At 36.3% G+C, this 26,415-nt stretch overlaps 1 protein-coding gene across 1 annotated transcript in view; it reads right to left on the reverse strand.

The window, feature by feature from the left end:
• Window positions 1-1,583: 1,583 nt before the first annotated feature.
• Window positions 1,584-26,415, reverse strand: part of LOC116431952 (uncharacterized) — a 28,842-nt gene continuing 4,010 nt past the window's right edge. The window contains exon 5 of the mRNA XM_031988123.2: window positions 1,584-26,229. Coding sequence (XP_031843983.1) covers window positions 26,030-26,229 — 200 coding nt within the window. The 3' untranslated portion in view covers window positions 1,584-26,029. The remainder of the gene's footprint in view (window positions 26,230-26,415) is intronic.

A 26,415-nucleotide genomic window follows, 5' to 3' on the forward strand; every position in this document is an offset into this window, starting at 1 on the left:
AACGGACCTGGAGAAAAGAATAGAAAAAAGGGAAAAGGTGGCGTAGAGATTGGGGGAAAGAAGCTGTTTAGCCTAGCTTATGCGGACGATATAATGCTGTTGATGCAAGAAGAGGGGGTGTTCAGGCTAATGATGGGGGAGCTCAGGCGCATCTGCGGGAAAAGGGGTGAACAAGTCAAAGGTGATGCGTTTTGTGAAGAGGGGAGGGTGGAGGAAAGAAGGGAGATGGAAATGGGGAGACATAGCGATGGAGGAGGTAAAGGAGTTCGTATACTTAGGATATAAACTACAAAGAAACGGCAAGCAAGAAGGACAGGTGAGAGATGGGGAAAGATGAATGGCAGGGGCAATGAGGGAGAGGTTGGAAGGTTGAAGAAGACAATATTTGGGGCGGATTGGAACAGAAGGGTATGGCTATTCGACACGTTAGCATGGACGGTGGCAGGATACGGGGGTAAACATCTGAAGTTGGAAAGAGAGGGAGAGAATAGACAGGTCGCACGAAAGATTTCTAAAATTGGTAATAGGGGTAGAAAGACTGATGTCTGGGCACAGGATTAGGAAAGAGATCAAGGGAAAGAACAAGGTCAGAATGGGAGAAAGAAAGGAATTACTTTTTGGGGGGAAAATGGTTGAAAATCCATGAAGTGGGAAAACTGAAAGGACCGTGGGAAATGATGGAGAGGAAAGAGAAAAGAATACAGGAGATGGAAAGTAGAGAGAGGATTATAGGGTCAAGGTACGATGAGTAACGTAAGGTAGTAAGGGAGGAGAAAATGCCAAAACATTTAGAGAGAGGGTGAAAGGAGAAGAGATGGGGAAGAGTGACAAGATTTAGCTTAGAAAACGAAATGAGGAAAGAAAGATATTGGCTACGGCGGGAGGGAAATGTGTGCAGAGTATGTGGGGAAAAAGAAGAGAATTGGGAGCACGTGCTGATGAGGTGTGAGTTAAAGGACATATTGGGTGGGGAGGTGAAGCGGGAGAAATGGATGAAGGAGAGACTAGAGAGGATTAGGAGAGCAAAAGGCAATGGTTACAACTGATGGTTGTTATTGGATTATATAAATTCTAAAGAGTTCAATAAGTAATGATTTAAATGATTGGAATGCTAATTATTTTTATTTTATTATTATTTAATTATCATTTATGAACGCAAAAATTTTTATTTGGTTTGAATCGGTGAAGTGTAAAATGCCGGTTTTAAGAATGCTTAAGTAAATCTATTTAGGTAATTTTCTGCTTTTTATTGTTTTACTTAATTACTTATATATAAATTTCATTATATTCTACAGTTTAATTTGCCCTTCTCCAAGATGTTCTATATCATTTTCATACAAATATATTTGCATAATTAAAAACACATCACTCTTTTGTCACATTAATACGTTCAACAAAATTCTATAATTATAACTGGAACCAATCATTTAACCTAAATTTGAGATAAATACATTCAAACTAGTTTTTTTACATTTGTTCGAAATACAATCATACGGGTTAATGTAGATTATATTAAAGTCTTACTTACCTTTCTGACGGCCTCTTCCACGCTCTAATTACAAAAATAAAAGTACTTTATGTAATACGTGAACACGAAAGATATCATTTATTTATAATTTATGAGGACAAACAAGTAAATTTACATAGGAAGGACACTTTCAGTAAAACACATTTGCTAAACCGTTGTCATGCTTAAACATAAAAAATGAAACTAATCGAAATCTAATCACCAGCCTTTCTGATATAGTCTTTCATAGAATGTCGTTCATGTTTAGGACGCTATATAACACAATTTTTTATCAGAAGCACGAAACATTTCGAAGCGAAAGCACGATAACTACACGCATCTTCTGTTCCCGCTAAAGATGCCAGCATTAATATCCCTCTTCATTTCATAGCGGAAAAAAATAACAGACTTTTCTCGAATGGACAGTAAAACTCTTTTACCTCTTTGTCTCTCTCGTTTTTCTCGCTCGCGTGCGCATTTGTTCCCCCCTGCCCTGTCTGCTTACATTTCTCCTTCTTCTTTTTTGCATTTATTTCGATCATTAACCTTTTTTTCATTTTCTCTCTCTCTCCTTCTTTCACTTTCTCACTCAATCTCTTTTTCTCTCTCTCTCTCTCCCCCTCTCACTTTCAATTCCTCTACATGTAGTCTATAATAGCGTTCATAGTAAACTATTAAGGTACAAACAGGAGTTTTATACACGGTTCCACGAGAGAATACATTAAGCTCAAGGTCTTATCTCTACGTTTACGAAAAACATGGTCCTGTAGGTGTCCAACGTCGCGTGATTCAATGTTTCGTTCGAGAGCAATTCCTGGATTATAATTATTACGTACTTAGTCGTTTCTCGATTTTCAGAGCGAACCGAAGGCGCGATTTTTCAGACACGCAGGTAAGACAAACATTTCGACAGTTTGTGCGTTGAAAAAAAAGAAGAAAAAGAAAAGAGAAAGGTATCAACGTTGAAGAGCGTGAACAGGAAAATGATCTTAAAGGTTTCTCGTAAAACTTATATAAAACGTCGAAGATACAGATGTCTGTTGAATCAGCTACGATCCGTGAACTATCGGTAACGAGGAGACGAGAATACATTTGCATCACCTCGGGGCAATGGCGTCATCCGGTTGATTCGTCCGCGAGAATGGTTAGGTTTAACTTCGACATTTGGGAATTGAACTTAAAATTAACATCGGTACATAATTCATGACATCGAAATTAACGTTTTTCTTTATTGAGCAAGGTTCTAAACATTCGTCTTTCTTTTCAACTAGCGAAACTAAGGCTATGACATTCATATAAACAATTATTTGTGCACGCTGCTTCGAAGATACGCTTGGTAAAGTAACCCTCCGCGGGAAGGGTAATCATGGACGTTTGCGTTTTCATCATCTTCCAGAATATCGATGCGGCAACGATTAAACAGAAACAGGAAAGAAATAATTGCATGAATGGATAATAATAACAAAAGTCTGGGAAAGTAAATACTGATAAATTATCTGTATAATCTGAATCTGCAAACGCAATAAAACAAAATGATTCGAGATCTTTGAAACGGGATTAGGCAAGTTCGCTGGCGGACAGGAAGAACGCAAGGAAAGATACCGAATTCGTAAAATTGTACTAAATATGACTACGATTGACATAAACGTTGTCAACTACAATAAAAATATATTATTGTGCAATTTGTTATGATAATAACACCACAAAGAAAAACCTTGAAATATCAAAACTGCGTTAGAGATTGCAAGTGATACGCTGCGATCAGCATACTTGATCACTTCATCCTGACGATGTAAAAAGATACTTAGGACCTGTCCAATTCATTATTGGTAAAATAGACTCCCGTGTATCTTTGGTGAAGCGATCAAGTATCCTGATCGTCTTGGACCGTAACGCTGAATAGATTTTTCAAAAGTTCCGTTTAAAAAGCATTCATCGGATAGAGGTTCACCTAACAGATCAAGAGAAAGGGAGAGATAAAACGAGAGAGGTTAGCCGTTCCTATTTTCTAAGCAAGTACGAACAACGGCGCGCGAGCATTTGTGTCACGCTCCAGCGCGTAGCGGACTCTATGCGTTTTGGTCTTCGAAGCAGGTGCATCACAGTACAGTTTTCAGCGACTGGGTTCTCTATCTAAATCGTAGTTTACACCTTACAGCCTTATTAGCCTAATGTCAAAATTCGCCCGCGTCCACGGGTACGGTAGGTACAGTATTATTGACAATCATTAAGACGGATCCTACAATATATTAAGTGTAATTAGGTACATTTTGTGCAAGGTAATCGTTGTGTGACAGAATATAGGACAAGTGACTACGCACTCAAAACGACTGAAGCGTCTTTCTTTTAAAATGATGCTGCTTTACGTTTTTCTCCGGTACGCGTTTCCCTTCCTCGCTCTATCATCCGTACTTTTTTTTCTCCTTCCATTTTTCACGCCTCACTTTCGTTAATGTAATTGATGAATCGTTCACGTTTTTTTTACCCGAAAGACAAACGAAACAAGAGGATCCGACTCGTCTGGTGTATAAAGTATGTAAAGGTTTCTACCACAGCCCATTTAACGATGTATCATTCATATATATATAATATATATGTATATAATATATATTTGTGTTATCATATACGCATTATATCGTTTATACGATTCGTAGAGTACACTGAAACGTAACATATATATATTTATATATAAAACACTAAGAACGACAGTTAATTCTTTTCTTTTTTTCTCCCTCTTCTCTTTCACGTCCAAATCCCATGTATTTGCCCTTTGTAAGTATTTTGTTTCTCTCTTTCCCTTTCTATCTCTCTCGCTTTTCTTTCGGTCGTATTACTTCGCGCTTCTTGTTTTTTTAACAAAAAAAGTTTTTGCTCTCTCTCTCTCTCTCTCTCTCTCTCTCTCTCTCTCTCTCTCTCTCTCTCTCTTTCTCTCTCTCGCTCGATTAAATCGATCGAACATTTGCTCGCAAGCGACGCTTAAGTTAAAGAGTGCCGAGGGTTCGTACATATCTCTAAATTTGGAGAGAGGGTTAATAAGAAAACGGTCAGTCGAAGTCTATTTAGAAGTTCTCACGGCTTGGATTGTCGATTTACGGTTTTGCTTGAGAATAAAGAGACCTGATTCGTTCGGATGTTCAGCGTTGTAAAATCACAGCCCAAAAGCATCGAAGAAACTGAATAAATTGACGCAGACTCGCCCCAGAATAACCTTTCTTTTGCGATTAGTGCGTGTCAAGTTCAAAAGTTCTCGGCGCCATGATTCCGCGGGAAACAAGCAGGTAAGGATTAATTTGATTATATTCATGACAGTAGATTCCGCCACAATGAAATAAAATGTTATACTTTTGAAATCTTTTCAATTTTAAAATTTTTGTCCATTTCGGTGGTGTTACTCTTTTTGTGACCTTTGATTTTTGATCCATTTCATTGATAATTAAGAAAGAAATTTGGTGATATTTTTGTGCTCAGTGGTATTGGGCTAGATACGTTTCGAACTGATCCACATTTTGAATTGTTTTCGTGACAATTACACAAATACGAAATTTGCCTTAACTGCTTTTGAATTTAAGACCAGTGGCACGCGATAATAGTGTAACTTTAATTAATGAACTATCAATATTTAAGTCACTACTTTTTTTTTATCGAACTCAATATTTATTATTTATTGAAAAAGTAAAAGGATGTGATATACTATTAATTTTTTATGAAGCACAAGTGCGAAAAATAGATACTGAATTTGAAGTAGGAAGCGAATTATTTATCAGTACATTCAAAATTTTCGTTTTAAAATTTATACACAAAGAATATCAGATGATTTCATGCCAAAATGATTTTAGAAAAACAATTCGTATTCCAATAAATTTACAAATACCCATTCTCAGAGTATGTACATAATTATATTAATAATAACAATAATAATATATTAAGCTAATAATGTCTAATAGTTAACCATTTTTAATGTGATTTTTATGAGTTAATCATTTTTAATATTACCAAAACTGAGTTTGAATATTCGGTGAAAAGAAAAAGTATTAAAAATGTATAAACGAATAAAATATCCTCGATATTTTTTGGAAGAATAAATATATTTTTATGACAAGAAAGTTTCATTTGTTTAAAGGAGTGGTCGTATTAAGTTTCCCGCGTACGAATAAGTTATTTTGAGGCAAGACAAAACACTGACTTCGGTAACGGCTTTCATTTCGCGCGTAAATCAATAATAATCGAGAGAATTGAGTTAATTTCGCTGGCGGTAAGCTTGTAACCAGGTGAAAATAAATAACGGAAATAACCGGAATGAAACGTTGGTCGAAGTTTAGTTTCTGTTACATTGGGGATTACAATGGTACAATTTGGGCTTTAAACGCAATAAGGCCATCGTAAATTGTACTCACACCCGCGACTGAAACTTATAATCGCAGTTATTACAATAAAGCTAATACTTCGCTACCAATTAGGAGAGCCTAAACGATTGGACGTGTTTCGTTCTGGCGATGAAAACTTCCGGTATGTAAAAACTCATTGACTTTGGAGACTCAGGTATTTTCAGTTACATAAATTGTTGGCTCAAAAACTATGGCTAGGAATTGGGAGAAACTTGTAGACAGCTTGTAATAGAAATAAGAATCTAAATCCGTTAATTAAGTACAAAATTTAGTAATCTGAAACAAATTTTCGAAATATTTTTGTTTCTTAGAGCCTCCTAAATTTCTGTCCGACTTCTAATAAGTTGGGAGTTCAACGAAAATTCTATGCGCAAAAATTTCCCACAAACTTGACGTCTTTACAATCCTTGAACCTAATGACATTGAGATTTAACCGAATTTTAATTTGTTTACAGTTCTTGAACCTAATGAAACTAGAATTTAACAGAATCCAGTTAACCGAGTGTTATTTTTTAGATCGACAGACGTTTATAAGCGCAAACAATACAAATAAGAGCATAATTTCGATATTTACAGGATGACCCAAATGTTTTTACATATTTCACGATTTCCATGCCATTCCATGGAAAGGTTACATCGAACCACCCTGTAGAACAGTTAGCGAACTTCATAATCGTTTAGACTCGCCCTGCACAATGGTACCGAATCGACATACAGAATTGAGCGAACGGTTTCCGTATCACGGGAACGCAATTTTAAGGAACTTTACATTTAAGGAACTTAAGTTAAATTCAGCGAAAAAGCTCGACAACGCCTCGTGGTACTTATGTCATTGTCCCATTTTCATTCGCCGCCATTTTCGTTTCTAGCGGACAAAAAGACTTTTCGTTTGAATCGCAAGACGAATTTCTTTTTATTTTCTAATCCCTCCTCCTCTCTCCGTTTTCTTTTTCTTCTATCCCCGGCAGTATGACTGTGTTATCTCGTTTAGTGTCTCCCCAGTGGAGCGAGATTTGTAAAACCAACCGTTAGAGATAACGCGACGAATACGTATACCGTGTAAGCGTGAAAAATGTAGAACAGAAAACGAAAAAAAACCAAACGGAAAATAAAAATAAGAGACAACGGAAGGAAGAATCCCTTGAGAGTTTAGGCGACGAAAGCGAATCTGCGGTCGGTGGCATAGTTTCCCAAAAGAACGGCGTCCGTATACACGCGCGTATATATTTACATGTATAGGTATGTATATGTTATATGTATACCCGTAAAAAATTATTTTTGTGCAATTCACAGAAAGTGCGAGCTACCGTTCTCTTAGAATCTCCTACAGTCTTTAGTGTACTTACGTATCCGACGGGTGCATCCGTTCGATGCACACCGACACGCATCGTCACTTACAATTTGAGCATCGTTTCTTGTTGTTTTGTTCTTTTCTTTCGTATTGTTTTAGCGTTGCACCTCTCTCCCCCTCTCTCTCTTTTCTCTCTCCTTATTGGATCGTCAACCAGTTAATTTTCTTTTTTCGTGTCGTGCAGGGTTGGTTGCTTGAGAATTGCAGACGCCAAGGCGAATTTTAAGTACTGCACGCGAGATCGACGAATTTGATGATGTTCGGCGTGTACTCGCGAATACGATCGAACGCGTGCGCGGTTTGTTTTAGGACGAATTAGACTTGGAGATTTAACGTAGCAGTGGAAGGGACCAAATAATTCTTGCCGATTGGAACTTCATAGTGACACGGTCACTGAGTTGCGCTTAACCATGAGCTGCAAGAATTATTTGGGCTTTGTCGTGTATCGAGTCGTTTCGTGAGACTTTGCTAAATTTTCAGGATTCGGCGAAGAATTTACTATATATTACATGAAATGTTCTGCGAAGTATTTATGACTTTCGTTAGAAATTAGTCAAACCGGTTTTCTTTTGAAGATGCAATACTTCTTCGCAATGGAGGATGTGACAATTAAGATATTACGAATTTTGATTTCATAAAGCGTGTTTTTTATCACAAAACATGTTACACACTGTATTGTATTAGCTGTAATTATTTATTGAACACGAAAATTGAAGAAAGACGGTTTATCATAGATTTGAACATTCGGGGAGTCGCCCTCTTTGCCATTTTGGAAATGAATATTAAACCATTCTTCAGAGTTTAATAATAATTAAACAGTATTTTTCGAAAAGGAAACTATTCTGAATTATAATCGCTGTTTCCATTAAAATTCGACAATTTTTCGGACCAATCATATATTCGTAGCAAAGAAACTTCATCGCGAAACGTAAAACTTTAATAATTGCTAAGTGTTTTTTCAAATAAATCAATAGGAATATTACTAAATTAGTTCCATTGCAAAGAGTAATCGTATAAAAATATGATCATTGCCTTAATAAACGTTTATAAGTTATTATTTTATTATTACTTTACACTATTAATTAATCAACTTTATAAGTCACATACTCCCATTAATAAAACTCGCTCGAATCGAAAACCTAAACGAAAAGACTTACGAAATGACCGAACAGTTACGCAATACGTATCGTGAAATTGCGGACTGTTTACAATATGTTGCACCTGCGAACCGTTCAACTTACATATAATCACTTTGCATGCGTCAGGGTTGAGCAGGACGTAACGCGATTACGCATTATTGACGACGATGAAAATATAACTGTTAATTCAATTACAAACTGCTTTCCGATTGTAAATCCGTGTTAATCTACAACGGTAATTGAGGCAATTGCAGCGAGTCATAATCAAAAATCATAAAAAAATAACTCTTCTAATCGAATTAATAACGCAGTTTTAATCTTAATTACCGATGTGCAGTCAGATTACGCTTCGTCGAACCCTGAACGCATCTTCATACGCTCGCGTGTTTAATAAGGAAATAATTAGGTCGTAAACGTTTAGTGCCCGGTATTTCTACGGCTAGATTAGATTAACCGTGGATTCAGGCACGAAATCAACAGCAATTCGGAGTTTGTGCGATATGTTGGAAATGTTCGATAGAGTTAGCAACCGACTGAAAGAATTTTATTCCGCTCGGAAGATGCGTTTTTAGCATGATGTGTGTTAACACCAAAGCTACCAGACAGGTTAAGATCATCTATTCCTGATTTCTTCTTTTACAATTATTGGGAAGGTACAAGAGTTTCTCATAGAAATGACTAAATAACCTGATTTGCTAATGCATTAACTAAAATATAATGAAAATTTCAATAAATATACTTTTATAATATCAGAAGAATAAAAAGAAATCAATTTGACTGCTTGGTAGTTCTAGTGTTAAGTCGATTGGAATCAATTCTCGTGACGAACAACGGTATAACACCTTCCTAGCCGAATGTACGTATTTACACTTGAAAACACGCAAGAAGCTGATTTTCGAACTAATTTCCAGTCTAATGAAAGCGAAGTAATCTACGTTGAACCGATGATTCATCGATACGGCAAATAGAATCCTAACGATTATTCTCTATTATTTATCTAGATTCCAAGTGGATCGAATGGATGCCGGAGAAGCAAGATGACAGGTCGGATGGACCATTTTGAAACCGCACGTGTCAAGAATATTCGGAAAGTTCAATTAACTTTTCGGTATAATATAATTCGAAGTTTAATCCTCTCTCGTTTTCTCTCTTTCCTCCCCTCCCTCTCTTACTCTCTGTTTTTTCCTTGTTTCTTTCTTGATTTCTTGTGTCTATATTTATATGCTCGCGAATTTATCGATCACACAAGACGATTACTCCCCAAGACCGAGCTCACGTAGTCCTTCTCTCGTTTCTCCTTTCTAAGATTCATGGAACAATTATCACGAGGATCACCTAACACGAAACTAGTTGAACTCCGCTATTAGTCGAGAAACGATACACGGAACTATTTATTTATCCTTAAATAACGTCCTCAATCAAATTTACTAACCGACAACCGCAAAACGGCAAGGAATCCTAATCGCAATTGGATTCGACGTTAAATTATTTTCGGCGGTCGGGGGCGTCGGCCATCACGAGCCACACCCCCTACAGTTAGATTCACGAACGGATGCACGTTCAATACCGTCCTATGTTAAATAATTATTGTAACGCGATCGTTGTATAGTGTTTGGTTTATTTAATGGTCCGCAAACCAAGTATTCCCCTTGCGACGTCGATGTTCTTTTTTTCTGTTTATTTATTTAGTTATTTATTTATTATTTTTTTAAAATTATTATTATTAGCTTTATCGCTTTTTTCCTCATCTTTTTTCCCCTCTTCCACCCCCGTAATACCCAACCGTCGATGACCCGTTACCCTGAATTAGCAGAGCGTTCTTTTTTTTTTACTTTCTGTAATGGCGTAAAACGATTGTCTTCGTACGAACAAATTATGCGTATGGCGGCCACGAAATCGCGTTCCTTCTCTCTAATCACTCTTCTCGTTCTGTGACGTGTGAACGTGGACCTTGGAAGATCTCGACGTTGCATTGATAAAGAAACGTTCTTTGAAATAAGAATCAGGGTAATACGAGACAAATTTAATGTACTTCGACAATTATAATTTTGATGGAATTTGTAGAGAAATATTTGACGCCTTCTCGAGTCATCTTTAGGGAGCGTAACTTTCTTAAAAATGCGGTTTGTTAACATCTTTACAATTGCAACATTTTGAATTTGGAATAATGTAGTAATCTTTAATAATTCAAAATTAAATTTCGCTCATCTCACGAAAATTAGAACTAAAAATCAAACTACACCGATTTACGAGATTGATGAACAAAAATTAAAAAGGAACTCTGAAAGTTCTCGCGAATTTTCTCGATTCATTGTTACGAATCCATCAATATTCACTGAATTTTCATTTTCTGCCGAATGATCACGAAAAATATTTCTTCACATTTACAATTTCTGAAGAACCATTTTATGTTTCGCAAATAAACGACGACGTTAACAGTTGTATTAATTGTTTTTCATCTATATACGTTAGTCTTTTAAATGTGTCTATATAAAACACGTAATAATTTTCGTACTCCAATAAAACAAACTATCATCAATAAATTTCTAATTTATTAAATAAAATTTATTCTTCAGAATTTTCTTCTAATTCGAATAATCTCGACTGTTTGATCTTCAATAAAAGAAAAGAAAAAAAAAAAATCAGAACGATATTCACACTTTTCGAACTGAATATCTTGTATTCTTTCGTTTATCGAATAATTTACGTTTATCGTCGAGATCCTCCTAACAGTAAAAAAGGAAATCGATCGAAACGATTAGTGTTTTACGTTCACAGGTCACTACTTCTAGTCACATTTCCCTGAGAACATTTAGCCTGCGACGCGGATGATTCGCGGGATACACTATATTGGCAAACAGCATTCTTTTTTTCTGCATTTTTTCGCTTTTTTTTCTTTACATATATTTATTTCATGTTTTTTCTCCCGTTTAAACACTCAAGCGTACCAATCGTTGCGACATTCGATCGCTGAATTTGATTGAGGATCCATAAAGATCCTAATTGTACTACTCTAAGAAACACTGATACGATTTCATACATTTTCCGTGCGTTGCGGTGTATGTTCCCGGACGCCATCTTAGAATGGCGCCACATTGGTCGACAAAATGGAGGACGCGCGGCATCCTCGAAATCGTCGATCTCGCTGGACCATTTGGAACGAAATGAATATCTCGATCCATCTCGCAATAAAATATCGTTATCATGAATTCAGTTAGGCTAGCGCGTATTCTACGAGACAATTGAGTGAATAATATTTTACTGCGAGATTGCGACGCGTTTCTTTCTTCTCTATTTCCTTTTTTCCCTAACAGTTGATCATCATTTCCGAGCCCACCGGCAAGAAAATGTAATTATCGTTGCGTAGTGAAATTTATGTATCACGAGGACTTAGTGAATCATTCGAACGAATTGAATTCCTCTTTAAACATGGAACAAGCGGAAAAGGTACGAGTCGTAAACCCGCGAGCAAGATACTGCTGATATTCGTTCTAATCGTCGATATGTGGTGTGTGTCGCGGTACACGAGCTTGTGCGCGAGAAACAAACACGCCTAAACCCGACATCCTGGATATCGATTCCCTAACAAATGTAAAAATAAATATTAATAATTTTGGAGCTATTTAATTGGCTACTAAATTTAACTAGGAAATTATTCTAAAAACAAGAAACTGAATTTCCGCGGAATTCAACTAAAGTGATCGCTTCGATCCGAGCACCAACGGTAATTATGAAACCGACAACTCGTAGCTGCGAGTTGCGTACTCGAATTCTTAAATTAAAGAAAACACCAAACGAAGAAACAAAAACAAAGAAACGGAATTTGAATTGATTTCTGCAAACGAAAACGAGAATCGTGAAACAACTAAGGATCAATTAGTGCCACTTCATTTCTAACAAGCTATCCTTTGGTCAAGGATACACTGATTCGAAATCATTCTAAATATTTACAATTAAAAGACACTATCCAGCAATAGACCGATTCCAGAATACGCGTTCTAGAACAACCAGAGAACATTTCGCTAATCTTCGCTAGTCTCGATACCTCTCGTCAACATCGACTGATATGAAGTGCTCCCAACAATCCTACTACGTCGAGTTCAAGGGAACAAGAATCATCGAAAGACGAAACGAAAAACGCAAGGAGTCGTGTTAATTTGCGCTAAACGAGTCGCACCTAACCAGTGGTTTAATCGGAACGTAAAAAACCCCTAAAGTTCTCATCTAACTGCTGTCCTCACCGGCTGATACTTCATTATCTAAGGAAAAATCGAAGCTATACCATTTCTCTAATCGTTTATCTAATAATATTCGACTAAATGATTTACCTTTGACATAGATACATATAAATACCCACCTATATACATAGAATATTTAAGTCTAATATGCGTTTCCGTACTACATCGGCTATCTGCCCGATTCCACCGTTTTCTGTCCGCTAATTGGCTACCTTTTTCCTCTACGAAGAACCTTTTTTACCTAACATTGAGAGAAGCAGCTACCCAATCGAATCGTAGTTCTTTGCGTCTATGCGTAAACTACACTTATTTTTTTTTTAATTTTTCTACATTCTGCAGGATAGTCGCAGATGAAAAGTTGTTTCGACTTTCGGACTACGCTGTATACGCGAGACCGGTTTCGCGTGTCGATTCCCGCGGAATCGATACCGCGACATTGGACGCCCAGCCCGGTGCGATTAATACTTCACGACCGATTCTTCCGTGACCGCGGGTCGTCGATGAAGTTTCAGACTCGCTGATTAAATCTTGCGGCAAAAACACGTAATCTGATCCCGGCGGCGAGCTGGAAACTCGGACAACGATCCTCGTCGATCGGATCGATCCTGAACGCGGTCCTAAACATGACTTGTAAGGACTTTCCGATAAGACTACCTACCCCTCTCGTCAACTGCTTTACGAATCAATGAACAAACGAAGTTCGTAACGAAGCGAAAGCGTAGATTACCCATGTAAGTAAGCTAGACATTGCCTCGGAATTTCAGGTGCAAAGTATACTGGACGAAGGTTATCACGAGAAAGGAATTTTAGCTAGCATTATGTGTTATTGAAAGATTTAGAAAAAGATAGTAGAGAAATTAATTACTTTGTATTTATGGAATGATACTTGCTAATATCATTTTATTTTTTCGCTTTCTTTTGCGTTTTAGTATATATTGGATTGAGGCACGAGTAACTTGTATTTTCCAGTATTAAATTTCCTAATTATTAGGCAAAATTGTTTGATTGTTCGGTGAGGTTTCAGATAATTGACTATTAATTGCTTTTTTAAATATAGTTTTCCTCATTATTAAAGTGAAGAGTGAATTTACTATTTTCCAATTGATATTCCTCGAGTTTTTAAAAATTACTTATACTTATATAGCAAGAAAAAAATATCTTGTTCTTTTTTTTTGTTTTTAAGGCGCAACCTAGTATAAGTACATTACAAAACTTATCAAATTTACGAAAGGTGTTATATTCTTGAATATTCGCCTGATTGAACGTACGATCTCGATTGAGAATATTTTTTCTTTTTAATTTTCTTTCCACTTTTTGAAAAATTAATAGTCGATCCGTTTTTAATACTGGTTTAAGTCTTTTATATTGTTTGCAAGAAGAAAAGTAAACAGAAATGACCAATAATTGGCAGTCTCAGATCTTTCACAAGAATTTCTGTCAATATTATGTTTTAATAGGACACGTTTTTCTATTTTTATCAATATAAATACTACGAATAATTTAACCAGTAGAAAAAATCGCTTTCCATTTTCAGTTCCATTGTCCCGTCGACATTTTGTCAATGGATTCAGAACTTTGACGTTTTCATGACCAACGATCTGTCCCCACTACCATAAGCTAAGACGCATTTATCATTAAACATTCCTTAGGACAATAAATAATAAATAATGCCGCAAATAATTTAAAAACAGCCATGTATTAGTTTAAATCGTTTTACTAAGCGCAAAGGGTATTAAATGCTAGTTACACGGGGAACCATAAGCTACAAGAAGGTGACTAGAACATATTTCTGATTGGAGGAATCGTTTAGCCTTGAACATAATATTGAAATATATTAATACAGGATTATTTTACTCATTGCAGGTTACTACAGTATGCAACTATCATGTTCCTTTGTCCATTTATTCCAGAAAAAATGTCTGAAGATTTAACACGAAAGAAATAGAAATAACTAATTCATCTTCAGCGATGAAGGTGTCCTCTGTAGCTACAATTTATGCAAGAAAGGTTATAACTTCATTGAAATACCGTAAAAAGACTATGGATTTTGTAGGATACAGTATACAATACTATATAAAATACGAAAAAGAAAAAAATTAATCAAATTTACTAACATTTCTATTTCACTTTCATTTTAATAGAATTCTAACTACAAATCGTAGATGCCTATTCAATTCTCTTTAACACATTCACGTCGGGATGTCTCTATACATTCATTTATAAATTATAATAATAATAATGTTTGCAAAAATGATGTTGAAATGCATTCTTCTGTTACGTCTCTAGTTTTCTAACCTCAGTTGCTAGTTATGGGTAAACGTAAATAATTAATTTGATAAATAATTTACTCATTAACGTTGATCTATTCTAATGTTATAAATTACCTGTGTATCACCGATGGTACATGCCAACGTGAACGTGTTAAAAAAGTAACTGTGCGATAGCGTTCAGACAAATACAGAAAAGTTCCTGAATTGTCTATATACTTGAAAACATTTAATCAGTTTAGCAGTCATCGACGACCACTTCGGTTGAAATATTACTAATCGAATATGTTTCAGCGTGTCCAGTCCAGTTTGCACCTACAATTCGAAGACAATTGAACTATGTTTAACTAAGCGGCGATAGGAACTACGAATAAATACAGAAACAAAAGAAAAGAAACTGAATCGTCCTTTCGATCCCCAGCGATAGATCAAGGGAGCGAAGAAGCAACAAAAGAACGAAACGTGGACGACCCGTGAAATCACGCCAACACGAAAATCACGTTCGATCGTCCGAACAGGAACACCGGTTACTCGAACGAAATGCGTTAAGTACCGATTTTCGTCGTTTAAGAGGATTCATCGATCGAGCACCGATCGATCACACAGATCAGACACCCGCAAGCACACTGTAATGGACATTAAACAGTTTCTTTCAACTTTCCTAACAATTCTAATCATTTTCTCTACATCTCCACGAATTACTTAACCGTTTTAATAAATACATACCCGGAGAATGTTGAACCTCGCGAACATCGACGAAAACTGCGTCGACATTCGTAGGCCCGATTTCATCCCCTTAATTCGTGTGCTCGTAAACAAAATAAACAAGGATTACACACATGTATATATGTGTATATATATATATATTTTTTTTTTAATATAGTAATTCCGAAATCGACACGATGTCCCGGGACTCCCCGATTTTTCTCGAATTCAAGATTTCCTAAACTATCTTGCGTCTTCGAGATTTTTAAGGGACTCGAGCCTTCGCGGGACGTTTCGTGGAAATCTTTTTAACAAAGAAACGAGTACCCATTACTAGATCCACACACCGAACCGTTTGAACTTTTTGAAACGCTAGTGGAAACTACTTTTTCGTTGAGTATTAAGAAAAGACATAGTTACACCGACGCCATTATAGAAACTACCCTAGCATCTTTAGACGTTCTAAAACGAACTATCTACCTACGCTATCTACGTAAAACCTGTGTTCCTCCCCCTCGACGTTACACCTTCTCCACATATACACGTACCGCATACTATATTTGTTGTTATAAACACATAATATTATCGTAAACGTGATAACCGTCCTACCTAATACGCAACTGTGGATTCGATGGTCACCGAATCGTTGAAAAGACAGTAACATGTTCAAACAAAAAAATACTGATTAACACTAGAACTGTCGAGTAATTAAATTAGATTTTCTAATTTTTCTATAGAAACTCCAACATTGCATCTATTCAGATTTCAATTGATTTATAGTTCAGTTTGCGTATTTCTAAATCAATTCCATTACTCGTTTCCCAGATAAGCATCTGTTCCTCTTCAATAATTGCAAAAGAAGAATTTAGGAATGAGTTATTTTAACCCATTTGGTAGTTCTAGTGTTAAATAACCTAAACATTTGAAAGAACACATTGTTACAACTAAGTCTTAAGATAATGGGAAGAAAGTTAAATAAAGTGGATGCAAATGCATCAATTCACGCAGCTTTGTTGCCAACGCAAGTTTTCGGTTTTCTTGAATAATTACAATGAAACAAATATATTACACGTCGCGTAGATGTTCGATATTCAGAAGCAAAATGGAAAGTCTACGATGTTCGAGAAAAAGCAATGGTGGCCGTGGTAGTTACCAAACTGTGAGTCGAAAATGCGCAGGAAAGTCCTTCGACTATAATGGGAATCGCTATTCCGTTACTATCGTACATGTATAAAAAAGGAAAAGAGGCGAAAATGGTAACGATCGACCAAGATCGTTACAGAGAATACATTCGATCGTCTCCAACGTGGTAGACGACGTAGCTTGAGCTGTAGCGAAGCAATATTCGTTCATTTCGTGGAAACCAGTCTCGGACGAGTACTCTTTGATAGCCCAGACTTTTCATTAGTGGCACACGAACTGCATCCTTTCCCGACGAGACTGTTCGATTGGTTATGCATTATTAATTCCTGGCGTAAATTACCCCCTATATGGGCGATTAATCAATGCAACCCCTTTATTGACTAACCCCTTCCTCTACTTCACATCGTACTATTTCGTCGAACTATAAGCTTAGCCCTTGTCCGGCAAATCCAGGGTCAATAGGAATCCATGCTTGTACATTGTCGATCGTGTATTGTCTTGCATGATTATACTCGTTTCATAGTTAAATCAAACATAAGTCTAATTTAACACGTTGAATGCCATGAGGGTCACCGGTGACCACTGATCAAAATCGAATTACTATAATTCAGTTAATTAAACGATGATTATTTGAAAAAATTTTTATATTATAAATAATGCTACCTAATGCGGTGACATTCAGCAAGATTAGCGTGTAATAATAATAAAACGATTCAATGAAACAATTTGATATTATATTTTTTCATTTTGTATATTTTGCTACATGAAATCGTGCGGCATTCAACGTCTTAAAAACTAAACTTTATTTTTTTTTGTATAAAAACTTATACAAAATACTTTGTACAAGTTTCGCAGTAATTTCTTTGTCTAAACTTGAGGATTGCTTCAGATGACATAAGTGATTTAGCTGTATTTTGATTGTAATATTCATTTTGAGAGATAGTTTTTAGAATTATTTGTCTTTTCGTTAATAAAAGTTCTGTTGTTCTATGAAGTGATAATTTTAATAGTAATTTTACGTGAGTTGCGATTAGGCGGATGTAATTTAAAAGATATGATTTTATTTAGAATACATTTTATTTGTAATTTTAAGATTGTATTGAAAGTTATGAAAATTTGATAGTACTGAAGAAGATAACAATTTTACGAGATATATAGTATATTTATGTAAGATAATTTCGAGATGAGTATTGTGAATCAAAATGGACCCTGCATTCGCCGTGAGGATAACGTCATCCGCTGTTCAAGGGTTAATTTCGTTCAGTTATTAAGCAGTACGAAGATGAATCGCTGAATTAGAAGCAAATTGCTATCTGCGGTATTATTTAAGTCTCAGTTAACATGTTCGCAACCACGGTGGTCAGCCGACGCTACAGAAGTGAAATAAAAAGAATCCAGTTTCGCAGCAGTGGCTTTTGCAATTACAGAAGTGGTATTAACTAGTTAACTGTGGGAATTAGTTTTAAAAATCAGAACACATGTACCTAATATATATTAAAATAAAAAACCAAAACAAAACAAAGAAGTACATGTTTATCTGAAAAAATAAGTAATTAATTGTTGATAAAGTTAGTATTATTTTGTCCCAAAATAAACACAGTTAACTGGTTAATTGTAGAGCAACTGCGAAATATCGCAAATATAAATGTCGAAGCGTAAATACTTCGAAGAAAAGTTATATTTTAGATTCTCTAAAATTCCTTTTCAAGGAACTTTGAAATCTTCGTAATTGAAAGATGTGAAACACATGAATAAAGTTCAGTTGATGAGAAATAAATTGTCATTTGAACACACTGAGGTTACTGTAATCCTTCCTGTAATTATAAAATACGTGGAAAATCATTTTAAGTATTTATAACGAATACTTAAAGGCTTCAATGAACTTAACAATTGTTGTTCTGTTTTTATACAATTCCTGTTATGATAATGTAATTTAAAAAGATTGAACAATTTATAGACGTTCGCGACTTCGGCAATATGATCAGTCTCATAGATGTAAGATGAAATATAGCGCAAAACAATATGATTCGTGTAAATAAACTATGCAAAAGTGTATTTATTTCCCACCAACTCAATAATTTTTGTGCTCTTTCGACAGTGTTTAATCACGTTCTTTCTTCTACATTTGAGACACGTTTCTCAAACGAATAAAAACGTCAGTCAGCATTGTTTCATGGAATGCATCAATTTTAAAATGATTTTTAATTTATAATATTAACATTTTCATATTTTGAAATAAGCAAATTGTCATACGAATGTACAATGATCCGAATTAATTGTCATTAATCAAGCAATTATTTATTTATGTAAGTAAATTTATTTTCATTCCTATGTAAGGTTACCACGATGTGACTGGCTATTGATCATTTCGATGAATATGTAATGTTATCGCGTGTTAGGTTCAACAAAACGACGAATAAATGACTTTTTTTGAATAATTGCAATTATCTGCTTAATATTTAAACTTCATAAAAATTTAAATAGTAAATTCAACATCAAGAAATCATAGTTTTCAAGATAAAGAAAATTTTGTTTAAATTATAATGGAATGCCATAAGAAATATAGTTACCTCAATTATTATAAACGAAATTAAACACTGTTTATTATCAAGTGAAAAAGAATTTCTACTGTATCGTAAATTTGGAAATTCAAGTCGTTGCTACATTTTATTTAAGTTTCTCAAACTTCACTTGAATTGTTATCAATTTGCAGCTTTCCCACCGTTGGTACTCAATGTAACTGATTGTGAACGAAATCGTTGATCTTATAATACTAACGATACACTCTGACAGTTTCGAGAGTTAAACATTGGTCGGTTTTTCCCTACTTTTCCTTGTTACTACCTTGTTTACTCATATGTATATACAGGTGTTCATGAAACGCATTTCGAAATTTTTTGTGTAACTTCAATGCGCTACGAACACTCATGTATTTACCTATGTATTCATGTGTATGAGCATATATATATGCATGTACATGCTCTGTATGTAAATACAAAATATTCCGTTGATTCTGTTACGGGGAACATTCGCGAATATGTTTCAAAATATTGGTACATTGTTTTATATAAAAAAATTAAAGAAAAATTTAAAAGCATTTTTATAGCTGTATTAAATTTAGCCAAACTCTCAAGGCTGTGTATCTTTATTATAGAAACGTTAAAAAATTGCTAATCAATTCTTAGACAGTGCACCTCAGGAACATAATATAAATTATGTAATAAATTGTATGATTTTGTCTATACATAATTAACTATGCATAGATAATTTTGATTCTGCTATAGTAAAACCAAAGTGACGTTAAATATGAATTTGCAATTAAGTTATCAAAATTATAAGTTGAATATTAAAGGACTCTTTAAAATAAGTTTCTAGTGTTTCGATGTAGAAACTGAAAATGAAAATGTTGGTGTGTAAATTGAGTATTACCATTTCAACCAAGTTGATGAATTATTATTTCAATTTCTGTCGTTTTATTTATTTAGCAAATGACTGTTCAATTTAATTGTGCCAAGTGTATCTTATTTAGGTTTATTATGTTATAGTTTGTTTTAAATTATTTTCTTTTTTGACTTGGTTTATATGACGATCCGTATAAATAAAAAGATACCTAATCAATAAATTAGAGCAATAGAATACAGAACTGTTAATTTAGTTACTTTTGTCGAGTATTAATACCAACATTTAATGTATTATGCTAGTTCAAGATAAAATTGTGAATACAATATTGAATTCAATTATTATAAACATAAAGACTAAAATCAAATTTAGTTTAAGTTTTTTTCATTAATATTTTGATAGTAAATTTCGTAAATTGTTTCGGAAAAATATAATTCATATTTTTTTAAACGAAAAGAATTACAAATCCTCTTTCATTTCATAATTTTGATAACCATTTCCTACAAACTTTAACCAAATAAAATTTAGCATCAATTGGATTGAATACTATCACTAATAAAATTATTATTACTTCGTGTTTGTTAAGATAGACAAAGAAAATTTAAGAACTCATTTAAAAATGCAACGACAATATCAGTAATCGACCATCAAACTTCTTCCAACACGCTTAGTCTCGTCTCTTTAAAAAAATGTAAATTTATCTCTCCAGTTGCAAAAATTCCGATAACAAATATGTAAATAAAATTTTAATATCCACTAAGAGGTTCTTCGTATCTTTTACCCTCTTCTGTGCGGTATCAAATTCACCAAACAAGTCCACCGCCGTCTTGAAAGTACACTCACGAGAAACTGTAGCAACAGAGTCAACGGAACACCCTGTACAAGCGTATACACACATAGACACATATACATTTAGCTAGTCAGTAATACATAATATCACATGCAATTTAAATAGGATTGTCAAACACGTATCTGTGCAGATAGTGTTCCTATTCTTAACGAATGCGTATGATAAATACGACACGAGGTAATCACTTAATACGTGCGCATGCACATATGTATACGTAGCCTTATGTAGAAGCTTTGTCCGTGTCCTTTCTAAGAGGAAGAAAAGACAAGCATTCTCGTAATAGAAACTGGACGAACCAAAATAGTTACAGGTTCCGTTCCATGAATTCAACTGTGAAAGAGGAACCATGATCCCTAAAATTCCTCCTCAAAATCCATGGAGACAACTGTACTTATGTCATTAACACTTCCCATTTGTAAGTCACTTGGACATCCTTAAGTCGAAACAAGACAAACATTTACAGAAGAAGAAAATATGAAGTGTCCTGTTCACTAATATCCTTCAACGCGTATAAGTAACTTTTGAGTACTTCAACATATTTAACACGTTCGCTGACACGTGTCACACAATTATATTTCGTGTAAAATTAAATCAATATTGTACAGATTTATAATGAAAGTTAAACACACCGGGTGACGCGCGAAACGTCACCAACACTATTTAAATATTTTAAAAGTGCGTTAAAAATGAAATAATATAAATAAAAATTCTTCCAACAATAAAGCCAGTGTGCATAAGTACAGTCCATAGCGACGATGCAGGGGGGGGGGGGGGGGGGGCAATTTTAGCAGGGCTGTGAACGACTTTTTTGTTTTGAGTCCAGCAGTCAACAAAGGGAACCATGGCAGTAAGGAATTGACAGCTTTAGAACATCCCTTCTAAATCAACGTCCCTTAACAAGAGGCTCTCAAAAGTTTAGAAATGCTCAAAAGACGATTCTGGGCCCGAAGACCTCTGCTGGGCGGGACCCTAATCTCGACAAAATGGCTTCCGCGTACCATCAGCCGAATCCTTCCTTTTCAAGGGTTAACAAGTTCGCCTCTGACAGCGTTTGCGAGAAACGTTCGCAAGAAATTCCCTGGGGTTTCCGTTTTCACTTTTTGTACGATTCTGGCGGAACACGCATTCCCCCGTGAAGGCCCCGAAGCCCCGCAATGACGAAGAAGACGATGTCGCGCGGCGTTAGTGCCCGTTGAAGAGTCTTGGTTCAAATCCTCGAAATGGCGACGCGCTCGAAGAAAACTCGAAGCGAAACTCGGAAGTCGCGATGAAGCCTCGGAGAAAAACTTATGGTACACGTGGTCAGTTCTATGCTCGTGATCTGAACGATCTTCGGAAGGACAATAAAGGCGGGGAACGATAAACAACGAAGAAGAAAAACATTTGAACGAAGAGATGCCAATGGCGTACGGGGTGTGTTCAAAGGCTGGATTGTTTCGAAGGGATCGAGTATAATAGCAATAGATAATTCGGATGAATTGCACGATATTGACCATATTCGAGTTTTTAAGTACTATCGTTATTAAGTGGACGCGCGCCCGACAAGAGGGACGACTCTCGTGTTTCGAGATTAATTCGTGTCTCAACCTCAGGCGCGATCTTTAATCATGCTTCACCGGATCTCCGACGAAAGAAGCTCTGGCCAAAATTCGAACCGGACGCGCGGGTTCTGGTCTATCGGTATCGCGTTCCCGATCTGCGCGGGAACAGCAAGCGTCTCGCGAAGCGAAAAACACCGAAGAAGAATCTCTCAGCCTGCGGAGCGAAGAGGACAGAACTAACGAATCGGTCGGCCGTTGGTCCGTCGTGTTCGTTCTTTGTCGCGAAAGAGCTCTGCACGGTTTTATATACAAATTGGCATTATATATATCACAGTTACAATACAATATGTCGACAAATGCGGAAGGAAATTCTGTAAAGCACTGGTCGCCATGTTCGCGGCTGACACCTTCCGGACAGCTTGCATATGACGCGCGTCTTTGCTGTGTCTTCGCGACCCTAATGCAACGCAACCTGTTCTCATTGTACGCTTATGAGCATTCGATAAATCTATCCTAGCCTAACAATACATACATATATCATATATCATATATATATATATTTTTTTTTGTCAATTTTCGCTAAACCTATACTTTCGATCCCGGACACGTGTTATAAACTGGGCGGGAAGGGGGAAGTAGAAGGAATCAATCATCCTCTTTCTCGCTGCACGCATATTCCTTTCGAGGGAAGAAAACTGTCTGGGGACGAATCAGGACGCGAACGTGAAGAACAGAGCTAGGAAAAAGATCAAGCCTGCTTGCCACACACCACCGAAACTAGGCGAAAATGGAAATAAAAACTAGACAACCGCAAGAAGAAATGCAAGTGTTTCCTTCGTGCAATAAAAATGAGAGTCCTAAGATATGCTGGTACACGGAGACGATGCTCGACATGGTCCCCAGTGATTACACAAGCGTTATATAAAAGCGAGTTAACAGTCTGTAATTGCGTACCCTTGCTGTTCGCAAGAATTTCGGTAGTACCGGGCCGTTATCCGCGCGAGATTGTCTTTGCAGCCGAGCTGTTGCTTCTCCTTTCCTTCCACTACTTTTCTACGCGCTTTCGTCTATCCAAAGTTTTTCTATCCCTTAGTGTCAACAAACTTTACATCTTCCCCGTTCACAACGTTTCGAACGAATCTCCGTTCGACGGACAACGAAGTCTTGCCTAAATCATCTAGCGCGCGAGACCACGCAGTGGCTAGCTTCATCTTCGAACGTTCCGGGTTGCGGGAACCATTCAAGCCAACGGAGTTAATTTTCATGCAAGAGGGAAATACCGATATAAAACACTTCTGTCCAAGCATCTAAAAATTTCGTTAAAGGTCGTCGAAAAATTTGTACTACCTTCGGCGGCAAAGACAATTTAGGAAATTGTGTTTGAGTAATTCCCACGTATACGCTAAGCCGAATGTATCCGGCCACAGTGTCTCGCTCGAAAACGAGACGAGCATAGCCGGAGAAACAAAGACAACCGACACACCTTTCCCCGGATTTAATCATCGCTCACAGGAATCAACTACGTGCGATGTGCAGCTCAGATGGAAGTCAACGACTATATACATAGGCGATTACAGTAAAGCTTTACCAACACTTTGATAACCGATTCGCGAGAATTCTAACGATAATACAGGCCGATCGATTAAGCTTAAGAAGATTAGACCTTGAGGCAGCTACAGGCGGGTCGTAGCCAAGCCTTCTGTCACCTCGTTATTCTTACTACTCGTGGACACTAGATTATTCACAAATTTCTTTTCTTTTTCTCTTTTTCGTGTGTCATTTCAGTGAGGGAGTATAATCTCGTCATCGTTGTGCAAACGTCCGTGTGTGGCTAGAAATGCACGGGAACGATCGGCAATCGAGCCTCCACAGGCGGAACAGGACGAAGAATAGAGGACAACGAAACGATTAAATAGAAAAAAAATAGAAGAAAGAAAGAAAAAGAAGAACTCTCTCTCTCTCTCTCTCTCTCACTCTCTCTCTCTCCCCCTCCCTCTCCCTCTCTCTCTCTCTTTCTTTCCCTCTCAACAAGGTTTTCTGTAGAAGCGTAATTTCGTGACTAACGCGATCTGAACGCGGCGTTACGGTTAAAACGAATTCGTACGGTTCGTACACGTTGGAACAATAAAATTCTTGAGCTGGTATGTGAAGTCGCTGTGCGAAAGGGTTCACCGAAGAGACTTGGTGAACCGGAAATGCTGAACTTCGCAAGTCGGCCATGTAAAGCTAACAGATTTGCCTAGAACGCATATCGTATATGTACGTATATATACATAATAAGTATGTAGGAATAGTAATGGTGTGTTCCGCATACGCGTGCCATTAAAAATTCTGTATATAACTTACGTTGTAACGCGTACCCGCCGTGGCAACGGCGTTCCGCGTGCGCGTCTGGCGAGTACGCTTTTAGGAAAGTTCTCTTCTTAGCAAAGATTTCACGTGTAGTATATATACAGTGGACATCGTTTGCTTTTTGTATATAATTAACTATTTACCGATTGGATCGAAGGCTCCGCTATTAGTTCATGGATTGAAGAGCTCATCCGATCCATGAGTAAATTTTTTTCTATCGTGTCTTGAGTTCTCAAGACATTTCGAAGGTATCCGAAATATTCAGCTATCCGACACACATCTTGGGTCACACATTTAAGGAAGGCCACATTGAACTAGTCTAGGAAATTACTGTCTAGCGCTCTGAACAAATATATTGGTAAAATTTAGCCTATCTTGTCTAACCTATGACACATACGCAAACGAGTAATAGTTGGAGATTCTTGCAAACGAAATCTATATATAAATCTATATATCTATATCTATATATATACATATATATATTTATATAGATTTACATATATTCTATTTTGTTAGTACATCTGAGCAATCTTGTTCTTCGTTTATCATCAATAAGTTTCGGATCCGCGATGAATTTTCACGTTTTCCTTTTCTTTTTTATGTTAAACGATTATTATCTTTGGTATTGTGAAACGCGCGAAACCAACTTACCCAAAGATAAAAATGTCTATGGTTTACGTTCCTTTTTTTTCTCCTCCTTGTTCGTTAAAGTTATTTCGTTAGTCTGTCAACGAAGAACAAGCGAAATCGCAAGTGCGACATACGATATAGATGATTGGATCACAAGTATTAGATACCAGAACTGACACCCCCGAGACTGTACTATAGTAGGGATAAAAATATGTACAGTAGAAAACTATGGAGTCACTATTAACTTGTAAAAAGTAGAGACGCATACGATTCTTTTCATCCCCCCCCCCCCCCCACCCATCCCCCATATTTCGGCGCAAGTACGCATACTATTTTCGTAATGATGCTCTGAAGTTCTGCGATTAGTGGGCGGCATTTTTTTTTGTTCTTTCAGCGATAAAATTATGATAAAACGCCAGCAAAAGCTTTTCAGAAACGTAACACGGAATACGTATGTAAAAAGCTGCTGGATTCGGTCTATGTTTCGTCGCGTGAAGTGGTGAAGCACCTTTCGAAATTTTGCTAGGTACAGTTCGAATAGTCGCCTACCTGACTTTCATTGCGTTTTATCACAAGAACTGGATCTTTCGAAGTTTCAACGACCTTTTTCTCAATGTCCAAGTCATACAACAATGTTGCTTGTAATGCGTTATACATACCAGTTCGCGCATACCGAGATGCCTTTGTCAATTCGTAAACGCTGGTAGCCAAAGTTAGTATATCTGTGAATGGAAAAGCTCAGTTCGATCAACTTATCTACATACTATATTGCGATATGTAAATAAATGAAAATTTTTGCACAATGTTAAAAATTCCGTTAGCTTCGAAATAAAATATAAGTATTATTAAACTTTCTTAAATTGGTTTAGCATATTCATTATCGTTTCTATGAAATCTGTCTATGAATT

This window comes from Nomia melanderi, chromosome 2, assembly GCF_051020985.1.
Source record: "Nomia melanderi isolate GNS246 chromosome 2, iyNomMela1, whole genome shotgun sequence".
Classification (NCBI taxonomy): domain Eukaryota; kingdom Metazoa; phylum Arthropoda; class Insecta; order Hymenoptera; family Halictidae; genus Nomia; species Nomia melanderi.